Source organism: Cebus imitator, unplaced genomic scaffold, assembly GCF_001604975.1.
Source record: "Cebus imitator isolate Cc_AM_T3 unplaced genomic scaffold, Cebus_imitator-1.0 Scaffold223, whole genome shotgun sequence".
NCBI classification, from domain to species: Eukaryota; Metazoa; Chordata; class Mammalia; order Primates; family Cebidae; genus Cebus; species Cebus imitator.
In genome coordinates this window covers 448,759-460,893 of record NW_016107538.1, presented here as the reverse complement: position 1 = coordinate 460,893, position 12,135 = coordinate 448,759, and the positions used below count along the sequence as shown (strand labels likewise).

General features: G+C 49.0%; 1 protein-coding gene across 6 annotated transcripts in view; it reads right to left on the bottom strand.

Moving 5' to 3' along the window:
* Positions 1–1,769, bottom strand: part of CHRNE (cholinergic receptor nicotinic epsilon subunit) — a 5,809-nt gene extending 4,040 nt beyond the window's left edge. Inside the window, exons 1-6 of one of the 6 annotated variants that reach the window (XM_017496772.2) lie at positions 1,655–1,766; positions 1,261–1,403; positions 1,091–1,135; positions 859–968; positions 574–729; positions 176–276 (exon numbers count right to left, since the gene is read on the bottom strand). In XM_017496772.2, the coding sequence (XP_017352261.1) occupies positions 176–276; positions 574–729; positions 859–968; positions 1,091–1,135; positions 1,261–1,403; positions 1,655–1,700 (601 nt within the window). In that variant the 5' untranslated portion in view covers positions 1,701–1,766. Of the gene's footprint in view, positions 1–175; positions 730–858; positions 969–1,090; positions 1,136–1,260; positions 1,404–1,654 lie in introns of all 6 variants that reach the window. The other 5 variants (XM_017496774.2, XM_017496773.2, XM_017496770.2 and 2 more) reach the window with 5 other exon arrangements.
* Between the last annotated feature and the right edge of the window lie 10,366 nt (positions 1,770–12,135).

The following is a 12,135-nucleotide window of genomic DNA, read 5'->3' as shown; positions in this document are numbered from 1 at the left end:
AAATAAAATAAAATAAAATAAAATAAAAAATAAAAAATGATTTCAGGACAGGGGCAAGGTAAACCCAGTTGCGGAAGTCATCCTCCAGTGTTGTTGGTCAGGGGCAACCCCACTCCGGAATTCCCCTCTCGACCCTGTCTAGAAGCAGGTTTTTCTGAGCAGGTCGGGCATTCACCAGTATAGGCCTCAGTGTCGATGTCGATCTTGTTGATAGTCTCACCATCGTCGTCTACGGCAAAGGTTAACTCCACTTCTTTGGCATTGTACGTCTGGGAGCTGTGGAGCCAGGGCCGGGCGCCCAACCCCACAAGCTCTGACCTGGGCCCTGGCCCCAGGCCCAACCTTGGAAGCTGGGATCTTACTGGGCCGTGAGGCTCCACCCCTTCACTCAGGCCCAGCCCGCTTACCCCTGTTCCCACCTGGACCTCTGGCCTCGCTGGAGCGTCCCTCCCGCTGCTGATGCCTGGCTCCACCTCCAGCGTGAGGCCCCCCCCGAGGGCGGTGCTTCCCGGCTGGCCCCACCCCCACAGGTCCCTCCCATAATCGTCCGAGCCTCCGAGTAACTCTTCCCACCGGAAAATGAGCGAGCAGTTCTGCCAGTCGAAGGGGAAGTAGGTGACCTCCACGGCGCAGACGCTGCGGTAGATGGCCGGAGGCAACCACGTTACGGAGCCGCCCTCGTAGATCAACACATTGGCATCGTAGGCCACGCCGAACTGGCCGTCAATACTGTGGGCTCGGCGAAACCGAGCTTTTTGCACAGATCCACATCCCCTCAGAGTATCCCCTTCCCCAGCCAAGTCCAGCCCGCACCCCAGGCCAGCTTCCCTCCAGCCTGGCGTCCAGCCCACTCCTCACTTGTTCTCCAGCACAATCTCTGGCAGCCATACGAGTTCTGAAGGGACTCTCAGGGTTTCTATGCCCCCAAAGTCATCCTTGCTGTAGTTAAGTCGGTAATCCTGCCAATCCTAAGGAGTGGGGGATGGAAGGACATGTGCCCTGCATCTCCCAGCTGGCGCTGCCTGGAAGGGATCTGAATTAAAGGGGTCCCCTGCACAAGACCTCACACTTCCCCCCAGATTTGACTCACGATTCCAATCCAGACGCTGGTGGTGAGAGTCTCCTCTTTTTCATTCTGCAGATGAGAGATGGGGATGGATTGAAGTGAGATTTCAGGGCCAGATGTGAGCTTTAGGACAGCTCAGCGGCTGGGGCCAGAAGTGGAATTTTAGGCTTGAAGTGAGGGTGGGGATATCTTACCAGTGAGATGAGATTCGTCAGGGTGACCTTTAGGCTGATGGTGACAGTATCCTCAGGCCCCCGTGCTGGCCGGCTTCCTGGGTCATAGTTGTCGAAGAGATGGTGATAAAGACGCAGCTCCTCGTTCTTCCCCACACCCCTGCCTGTGATGGGGTCAAGAAGAAAAGGTCATTGGCAGTGAAGAGGCTGGAGCAGCTCTCCTCTCTGCCTCCTCTGGGTCCTCACAGGCCTCTGCGGCTGTGTATTATTGGTATCTGTCTCCTAAACCAATTATACTGTGCCTGGGGACCAAATACTGTCTCAGTCTCCATCTTGGTCTCTGTCTTTGCCTTCCCAGTCCTTTTATGACAGTATCTGTATGTGTCCAGTTGCCTCCCCCAGCCACAGTCCATACCGAGGAGCCCCAAGAGGAGCAGGACCCCAAGCAGAGGCCCTGCCATCCTGCTGCCTGGTTCTCAGGGTTATTCTGAGCTCTGGCAGGCTTGGAGGAGGCAGGCCAGGGTGCCTGTGTGAGGGGGAGGAGGGTGTTAGTTCCGGGCTGTATTAGGGGACTGTTACCTAATCCTCTACTCACCCCTGCTACAGCTGGGGACATTTTGGCTGCTTCCAGAGGCAGCTGCCCCATCCTGTATTTCCTGCTCCTGCCCCCCCACCACCAACAGCCAGGCTAGGCCCAGCCCAGCATCCTTTGCCTGGTCTTTGGCCAGCTCCCCAGCTGCAGAAGTGAGCCTCTCCTGAGAGGTACCTACAACCACAAACCTAGTAGCAAGGGGTGAAGGACACTGCTTTCAACAGGCACTGGTGTTCTTTGAGTAAGCTGCCCTGTGTAGGTGACCCTGCCCAATGAACACATCTGGGGATGTGACACACCCCTTGCCTCCCATTCTCACCCCCGTGGAACACACACTATCACCACCCACAGCCAGGCCAAGCTCACACTAATGCCTTTCCTGCCGACAGAGTGGCAAAAACCAGTCTCCATAAAAACCTGACAGACAAGTAGTCACAGGGGATTAGCCCTGCGGTAACAGAGATTCCACCTGGCAAAGGAGATCATGTGGTAATACAGGGCCCACCTCCTTCCACAACCTGATCGCCAGGTTTGCCCATCCCAGTCCCCTGGACGTGAGCACCAGCCAGACTTCTGTTTCTCCTTGTCTCTCCCTGCTGCCACCTTGTGGTCAGAGATGATAGTACAGTCTTCCCCATCCTACTCCCCTAAACACACACACATACCTGATGACACCTTAACTGATCCTTTCGATGTTCCTTTTAAGGGGGTGGGGGGGGAGAACAGGATCTCCCTCTATCACCCAGACTGGAGTGCAGTGGCACCATCATAGCTCACTGCAGGCTTTCGAACTCCTGGACTAGAGTGATCCTCCTGTCTCAGCTTCCCAAATGGTTAGGATTACAGGCATGAGCCACTGCACCTGGCCTCAGTGTTTTTTTGTTTTTGAGAGGGAGTCTCGCACTGTTGCCTGGGCTGGAATGCAATGGCACAATCTCGGCTCACTGCAACCTCTGCCTCCTAGGTTCAAGCGATTCTTCTGCCTTAGCCTCCCAAGTAGCTGGAATTACAGGTGCCTGCCACCACGCCCAGCCAGTTTTTTGTATTATTTAGTAAAGGCGGGTTTCACTATGTTGGTCAGGCTGGTCTCCAACTCCCGACCAAATGATCGGCTCGCCTCGGCATCCCAAAGTGCTGCGATTACAAGCATAAGCCACCTCGCCTGGCCTCAGTTTCTTAAAGTCACCTTCTTGAGCCATTCTAATCACCTGGAGGAGTGCTTGTTTTAAATGCAGATTCCTAGGCTGGCTCCATTCCCAGAGAATTCTGATTTTGGGAATAGGGTGCTAGGAATCTGTATTTTTAGAAAACTATACAGGTGTTCCTCATGAGATAGGAGGGGCTGGCCTAAGTGTCTGCCGTACACCTCACCTCCTCACAGCAGTCCAGCAAAGCAGTGATCACTGTCCTGAATACATGAAAGAGGACTCTGAGGTCAAGGTCCAGGGTCACACAAGGAGACTGGCAATACCGCATGAGATGTATCAATCAACTCTACTGACCATGTACACTGGTGTTTATTTTACACTTCACAAAACACTTTCACGTCATCACTTTTGGGTCTCCTTTCCCCACCTAGGAGGTATGTCATAATCACCTCCATGTTACCAGCAAGGACACAACAAAGACCAGAGTGTCCATGGGGCTCCTTGTCCATTTCCCACACATGCGTGAAGCCTGTTTCCACTGCTGCCTTATCACCCCAGATTCTCCTTCCAGGCTCCCTTTCTGGGTTTCTTTGACCCAGCTCACCTCTTTGTATGTGGCTGGTACATGGACTAGCTTTTTTTTTTTTCTTCCCTGAGAATGAGTCTCATTCTGTTGCCCAGGCTAGAGTGCAGTGTCACAATCCCAGCTCACTGCAACCTCTACCTCCCAGGTTCAAGTGATTCTCCTGCCTCAGCCTCTCAAGTAGCTAGGACTACAGGTGCCTGCCACCATGCCCACCTAATTTTTTTATTTTTAGTACAGGCAGGATTTCGCCATGTTAACCAGGATGGTCTCAATGTCCTGACCTCGTGATCCGCCCACCTTGGCCTCCCAAAGTGCTGGGATTACAGGCGTGAGCCACCATGCCCGGCCACATGGACCAACTCTCAAATCTGTGCTGCTGCTTATTCCAGAGCCGCTGGGTCAGGGCTTAGGACAAGAGTTGTGATAAATGCAAATATTCAAACATTAATGGACACTTACAAAGTTTCCCTTTACAGGGCCAGGTGCTATGGTTATTGAGATGAATAAAACAAGCTTCAAGGAGTTACCATCTAATGACAGAGACCTATCAACAGCCAGTGGCACTAGACTGTGAAAAGCATTAAAAAAAAAAAAAAAAGTGCAATGGAAGCTATAGGTAGGGTGAATCAGATCTGTCAGAAACGCAAGGTTTCGGGTCAGGCGCGGTGTCTCATGCCTGTAATCCCAGCACTTTGGGAGGCCAAGGTGGGTGGATCACCTGAGGTCAAGAGTTTGAGACCAGCCTGACCAACACGGTAAAACCCCGTCTCTACTAAAAATACAAAAATTAGCTGGGTGTGGTGGCAGATGCCTGTAATCCCAGCTGCTCGGGAGGCTGAGGCAGCAGAACCCCTTGAACCCAGGAGGTGGAGGTTGCAGCAAGCTGAGATCATGCCATTACACTTCAGCCTGAGTGACAGAGCTAGACTCCGTCTCAAAAAAAAAAAAAAGGAAAGAAAAGAAAAAGAAAGAAAGAAAGAAAAAGCAAGGTTTCAGCCAGGCACAGTGGCTCATTCCTGTAATCCTAACTCTTTGGAGGCCAAGGCTGGAGGATCACTTGAGCCCAGGAGTTCAAGACCAGCCTGGGCAACACAGTGAGATCCCCATCTCTACAAAAATAAAGAACAAAAAAAAGTTATCTGGGTGTGGTGGTGCATGCCTGTAGCCTCAGCTACTTGGGAGGCTCAGGTGGGAGGATTGCTTGAGCCTAAGAGATCAAGCGTACAGTGAGCTATGATCAAACCACTACACTCCAGCCTGGGTAACAAATGAGACCCTATCTCAAAAAAATGAACTTTCCGGCCAGGTGTGATGGCTCATGCCTGTAACCCCAGCACTCTGGGAGGCCAAGGCAGGTGGATCACCTGAGGTCAGGAGTTTGAGGCCAGCCTGGCCAACATGGTGAAACACCATCTCTACTAAAAACACAAAATTAGCTGGGTGTGGTGGCGGGTGCCTGTAATCCCAGCTACTCCGGTGGCTGAAGCAGGAGAATCACTGGAACCCAAGAGATGGAGGTTGCAGTGAGCAGAGATCACGCCACCGTATGTGGGGCTGTGAGGGGGAAGCGCATGGCAAAATATTCGAGCTTATGTACATGACATTTGAGGTCAGGGTATGGAAAAATACTGACGCAGTGGTATGTTATTTGTATGTACATGGGAATGAAGCTCCTTGACCCTGAAAACAGGACAAGAAGTAGTGTGTGTGGTGTAATAAGAAACACTGAAAACAGCCTCCCGAGAATGCAGTTTGAGTGTGTACAAGGTCACAGGTGCCTCAGTAACCCACCTCAAATGACCATCTAGTGGATGTTTGTAGTTCATACAAGCCCTTTCAATAAATACTTGGCGGACGGACGCTCAGAAGAGCTACCCTCTAGCCCTGCTCAGCTGGAACTGTCCCAGTACTTCATTCTCAGCATTCACTGCAAGCTATAAGCTCTGCAACTGGTGTCCCCAACGTGATCGCCTAGAATTTATGCATGAAGGTAAAAAGCTCAAAAACTTTGGGGGAATCCTGGTAAGGGATTCCTCCCATCAGGAGGATGGGACACACACATGAGATATCAGGGGCTAGGTTATCATGGGTCAAGAAATGACCAAAGAGCAGAAAGTACTTTTTAAAACAGTGCAACAGCTACTTAAGGCCATCCAGTGCATTGTAGAGCCTGGAGCTCTACACAAGCTTATGCCTTTTTTTTTTTTTTTTGAGACGGAGTTTCGCTCTTGTTACCCAGGCTGGAGTGCAATGGCACAATCTCGGCTCACCGCAACCTCCGCCTCCTGGGTTCAGGCAATTCTCCTGCCTCAGCCTCCTGAGTAGCTGGGATTACAGGCATGCGCCACCATGCCCAGCTAATTTTTTGTCGTTTTAGTAGAGACGGTGTTTCACCGTGTTGACCAGGATGGTCTCGATCTCTTGACCTCATGATCCACCCGCCTTGGCCTCCCAAAGTGCTGGGATTACAGGCTTGAGCCACCGCGCCCAGCCAAGCTTATGCTCTTAATTCAGCAGGATGCCCTTGGTTTCCTCATCAAGAAACCTTAGATTTAGAGTTATGGGAGCAGGTAGGTCCCTGCCTGAAAAGAGAATATGAGCAAGGTCATTTTACTAATGTTACCATTTTGACCACCTGGGCGCTGGGACGCTCTGCGTTGTATCCTCTTTATCCGCCACGTTGCAGTGAATCAGACCACCCATCTTCTCCACCTGGAGGGAATTCAGGAGATTTAAAGGAGAAGGAAAAGCAGGAACCAGAATAACAAGGAGACCCCTCTCCCTTCTTCATTCCCTTCTATGGGTAATCAGGAAGAGATTTTTTTCTAGTGAGGAAGAGGACGGACTGGACCCTTTTATTCCCACTATAGAAGAGCTATTGCCAGGCCGGGCGTGGTGGCTCAAGCCTGTAATCCCAGCACTTTGGGAGGCCGAGGCGGGTGGATCACGAGGCCAAGAGATCGAGACCATCCTGGTCAATATGGTGAAACCCCGTCTCTACTAAAACTACAAAAAATTAGCTGGGCATGGTGGTGTGTGCCTGTAATCCCAGCTACTCAGGAGGCTGAGGCAGGAGAATTGCCTGAACCCAGGAGGCGGAGGTTGCGGTGAGCCGAGATCGCGCCATTGCACTCCAGCCTGGGTAACATGAGTGAAACTCCGTCTCAAAAAAAAAAAAAAAAAAAAAAAAAAAAAAAAAAAAAAAAAAAAAAAAAAAAAAAAAAAAAAAAAAAAAAGAAAAAGAAGAGCTATTGCCTTCTTTTCTTCCACCCTTAAAAGGACCTACATTCATTGGCCCTGTTCAGGCAACAGGGCCTCCCATCCTGCTTGAGGAGATTGGAGGCTGCCCAAGGAACAGTTCTTGGATAAGACCCGCCCCCCCAACCTCGTCAGCGAACATCTATATGATCGGGTGGCCATGTCTCCTTCACAAACTTCCCTGCTGGAGGGGTGCCTCCAGGAGGAAGGAAAGTGGCTGATTAGAATCGTCTCCCTAATATGCAAGTTTTCACCTCCTACTTCCAGCATCGGCCTTTCCCTCGTCTTTTATCTGTTTCCCTGGAGTATAAGGGAAAGTTGCATGCTGTCTCCTGGGTTTTCTACCAGAAAGCTCTGGATTCCTTGCTGCTCACAGAGGCCCGAGTTGCTACGATGCCATGGAGTGCCCATTTAGTCACTGGCAGTCTGGGCAAGTTGCCCCTTTCTGGGTTTGTGAAGGAGGGGAGACCAAGAGATACAGACCAAGTCCCCGGATGGCTGCAGGCAGCTCCAGCCTGGTCCTAAGAATCCTCCTCACCATGGTCACCTGCCTTAGTAACTGTGCCCAGAAAGGGGCCTGCTGCTTGCTGTGCTGCCGCTTTTCCTACTTCTGCTCATCCCTGCCACTCCCCGCATGTCTCAGCTGCCAAGCAATTCCTTGTCTTCCCTGGCCCATAGGGAAAGGGCTAAGAAACAGTCCATGTGCATCCCGACCTTATTAGCCTAGGGTGGGCAGAGGGGTGTGGAGCAGCCTAGAGTACAGCGCTCCGGGGGAAAAGCCTGCTAATGAGGGCGCTCTCCTGTAGCCATATGTTAAATGCTAACTAGGCTGAAGTGGACGAGCCCTGCCAGCTGCTGTCGTCTTCAGAAGATAGACGCAGTGGTAAGGAATACTGATTTCACTTTTTTACAAAATCTTTAAAAACACTGTGGCTGGGAAATTTCAAAGCAGACCCTGCTCCTCCCCTGAGCCTCTCTGCTTGGGGGTAGTAAAAATAATAAAAAGCCCAGTATGTTTTCAGTACCTTACCTAGCAGGGTTGGCTCCGAGCATAGGTGGCCTGGAGGATGAGAGGGGTGGTCTTCTCCCAGCCTGTTACCCTCTTGCCGCCAACCTCCACGCTTATAAACACGCACTTTCCCAGCTGGTCATTTTCTGGCCTCTTGCTGCCACGTGTAGTCTTCCTTCCTTCCTCTCAGGGTAAGAGCAGCCACAGGTGGCAGGCTATTAAAATAAAAGGCTGCCTAAGGAGCCCGGAGTAGATGGGAAGAAATTGGCCACAGCCTTGCTTTCCGAAGCTCATTTCTAAAACATTCCGGCTAAAGGCTAATGCAGGAGAATGGCCAGCACCTAAGGACATTTTTAAAAGTTTTTTAGATTTTTTTTTTTTTTTTCTTTTACACGCTTAAGCTAGCTCAACGCTGGTTTATTATCCTGGCAACTTGCAGTCACATTCTAATGACTTTCTAAGGCCAGAAAATATGGTAAAAATTGCTTAAAATATTCATCCCTTCCATGCCTTAAACAGGTAGGCTTTATCTTTGCCATTTCTGTATTTTATATGTTATGTGCTATCTCAATCCCTCTAAACATATACAAAAGACCACAAATGTAATAATTTCTCTTCTCATAAAGGGGTGCCGACGTTGTGTCCAGTTGTCAGAATATGACCCTGCCGCTCTTTTCCTACCGTTATGCAAGGAACAGTTTCGTACTCTTAGCTTGTGATCTTGATTGGCAAGTAGCAATGGCTGACTCTGTTGGTAATATCAGCTTCTACTTACCAGCCTCTAAGCTTCTAAACTTTTTACAAACTATGCCTGTTAAATTTGTGTCTATTGTTGTCTCTGAGCTTTTGTTTCATGCCACTACTGTCTTTACAAATGTTCAAAAAAAAAAAAACAAGGAAGAGCAGCTATAGTGTGGCAAGAGGCCATGCAAAACTGACAACACGAAATCCAGGAACATTTTAAAACTACACAACAGGTGGAGTTAGGTGCCCTAATATTGGCTTTACAAACTTTTCCTCACCAAGACATAAACATGGGGATTCTGCTTATGCGGTGTATGACATTACGCATTTAGATCTTGCACATGTGAAGGGCATTACTAATGCATCTCTACCAGCTTTGTTTCTTACAACGCAAGAGCTCCTCTGTGCCCGTCATCACCATCTTTGTATCGCCCACATTTGCTCTCATTCTAGGTTACCTGGTCCCTTGTCAGAAGGAAAAGCTTGAGCTGCTGCTCTGGTACAACCACAAATGTGACTGGCAGACTTTCCTGCATTTTTTTGAGCTCAAGCTGATCATGCTTTTTTTCATCAGAATGCTTGAAGTCTTAACAGTTTCATTTAACACTTGCTCAAGCTCGAATAATTTTTAAAACTTGTCCTGATTGCCAACGGCATTCTGTCCTTTTTCCTTAAGGTTTGGTGCCAACCCACAAAGTCTGGTGCCTAATGCTATCAGGCAAACTGATGTTACTCAGTAATCCATCTCAAATGACCATCTAGTGGATGTTTGTAGTTAATACAAGCCCTTTCAATAAATAGTTGGTGGGTGGATGCTGGGGCGGACTCTCTCGGAAGATCTACCTCAGCCCTGCTCAGCTGAAACTGTCTGAGTACTTTGTTCTTGCTATTCACTGCAAGCTATAAGCTCTGCACTGCACTCCAGCCTGGGTGACAGAGCGAGACTCCGTCTCAAAACACAAAAAACAAAAATGAAGTTTCTCCTAGAATTCCTGCAGTTTCCCACATGGACTACAACTCACTGGACCAGTGTCAGAGGCCAAGGCAGCTCTAGTGCCTGCCCCACCACCTCTGTCTCTGCTCTGTCTGCTCTGTACTCCTCTCGCTTTCTCAGCACTGCCCATTCCCTCTACTTTGCATGTCCCCTTTCTTTCTTTTTTTTTTTTTTTTTTTTTGAGATGGCGTCTTGCTGAGACTACAGGCGCTTGCCCCCACACCCAGCTAATTTTTTAAAATTTATTTATTTATTTATATTTATTTTGAGACAGAGTCTCGCCCTGTCGCCAGGCTGGAATGCAGTGGCATGATCTCGGCTCACTGCAACCTCTGCCTCCCGGGTTCAAACGATTCTCCTGCCTCAGCCTCCTGAGTAGCTGGGACTACAGGTGCCCACCAACACACCCGGCTGATTTTTGTATATTTAGTAGAGATGGGATTTCTCCATGTTGGCCAGGCTGGTCTAGAACTCTTAACCTCGTGATCTGCCCACCTCGGCCTCCCAAAGTGCTGGGATTACAGGCATGGGCTACCACGCCCGGCCCAGCCTGTCCCCTTTCTACTGTGTAGTTTCTGTTTTCTCATCGCTTGTGTATCTTTTCACCATGGTCTTGGCCCCAGAGCAACTTCTTGACTTCTCTCTGCAGAGGCAGCCAATGCACTTTTGCTCCTGCATTAGCTGAGCAGGTTGCTACTGCCTGATGCTAGGAAAGCTTGGGGTGCATACACGGAGAAAAGGTTATGGGGTTGGCCTCAGACTGTCCTGTTTAGGATGGATGGTGGTGTGGCAGGCCCTATGACACCACATGTCCAGTGCCTTTCACCCTCTCCCAACCCAGCCCACTTCCTAAATGTTGGCTCCCAAAACGGCCCATCATGATCCCATTTTCACTGTCAGAACTGAAATATATACAAATATATGAAATATAGATAAATCAGGCCGGGCATGGTGGCTCACACCTGTAATCCCAGCACTTTGGGAGGCCAAGGCGGGTGGATCATGAGGTCAAGAGATCAGGACCATCCTGGCCAACATGGTGAAACCCCGTCTCTACTAAAAGTACAAAAATTAGTGGGGGGTGGTGGTGTGTGCCTGTAGTCCCAGCTACTCGGAAGGCTGAGGCAGGAGAATGCTTGAACCCCAGAGGCAGAGGTTGAAGTGAGGAGAGATCCTGCTGCTGTACTCCAGCCTGGTGACAGGGCAAGACTCAGTCTCAAAAAAAAAAAAAGAAAGAAAAAAGAGATATAGACAAATCAATAGTTGATATAAATTCACTCTATACTCTCTAGCAGGATTGAAACTTGAAATCTTGCTTCTGAAAGTGATTATGAGGAAAAAAAGATCTAATAATCTGATCAAAAAGAGGGCAGAAGATTTGAATAGACATTTCTCAAAAGAAGACATACAAATGGCAAACAGGTATAAGAAAATGTGCTCAGCATCACTGGTCACCAGAGAAATGCAAATCGAAACTACAAGATAGATATTATCTCATCCTAGTTAAAGTGGCTTATATCCAAAAGACAGGCAATAAATGCTTGTGAGGATGTGGAAAAAAGGGAAGCTCACACACTGTTGGTGGAAATGTAAATTAACACAGCCACTATGGAGAACAGGCTGGAGATTCCTCAAAAAAACTAAAAATTGAGCTACCAAGGATCCAGCAATCCTACTGCTGGGTACGTGCCCCAAAAGAAGGGAAATCAGGCTGGCCATGGTGGCTCATGCCTGTAATCCCAGCACTTTGGGAGGCTGAGGCAGGTGGAACACCTGAGGTGAGGAGTTCAAGACCAGCCTGGCCAACATGGTGAAAACCCATCTATACAAAATTAGCCAGGTATGGTGGCACATGCCTGTAATCCCAGCTACTTGGAAGGCTGAGGCAAGAGAATCGCTTAAACCTGAGAGGTTGAGGTTGCAGTGAGCTGAGATAGCGCCATTGCATTCCAGCCTGGGCAACGAAAGTGAAGCTCCATCTCAAAAAAAAGAAAAAAAAAACAAGAAGGGAAATCAGTATATTGAAGAGATATCTGCACTCCTCTGTTTATTGCAGCACTAGAACTAGTTGAGAACTAGCAGCACTATAATCGCTAAGATTTGGAAGCAACCTAAGTGTTCATCAACAGATGAATGGACAGGCAGGGTGCAGTGCCTCAGGCCTATAATGCCAGCACTTTGGGAGGCCAAGGCAGAAGGATCGCTTGAGCCTGGGAGTTCAAGACCAGTCTGGGCAATATAGTGAGATCCCATCTGTTAATAAATAAATAAAATTTTTAAAAAACAGATAAATGGTAAGCCAAGATCACGCCACTGCACCCTAGCCTGGGAAACAGGAGCGAAAATTCCATCAAAACCAAAACAAAACAGAAAAACAGATGAATGAATAAAGAAAATGTGGTACATATAAACAATGGTGTACTATTTAGCCATAAAAAAGGATGAGATCCGGCTGGGCACGGTAGCTCAGCATGTAATCCAGCACTTTGGGACACTGAGGCAGGTATATCACAAGGTCAGGAGTTTGAGACCATCCTGGCCAACATGGTGAAACCCCATCTCTAC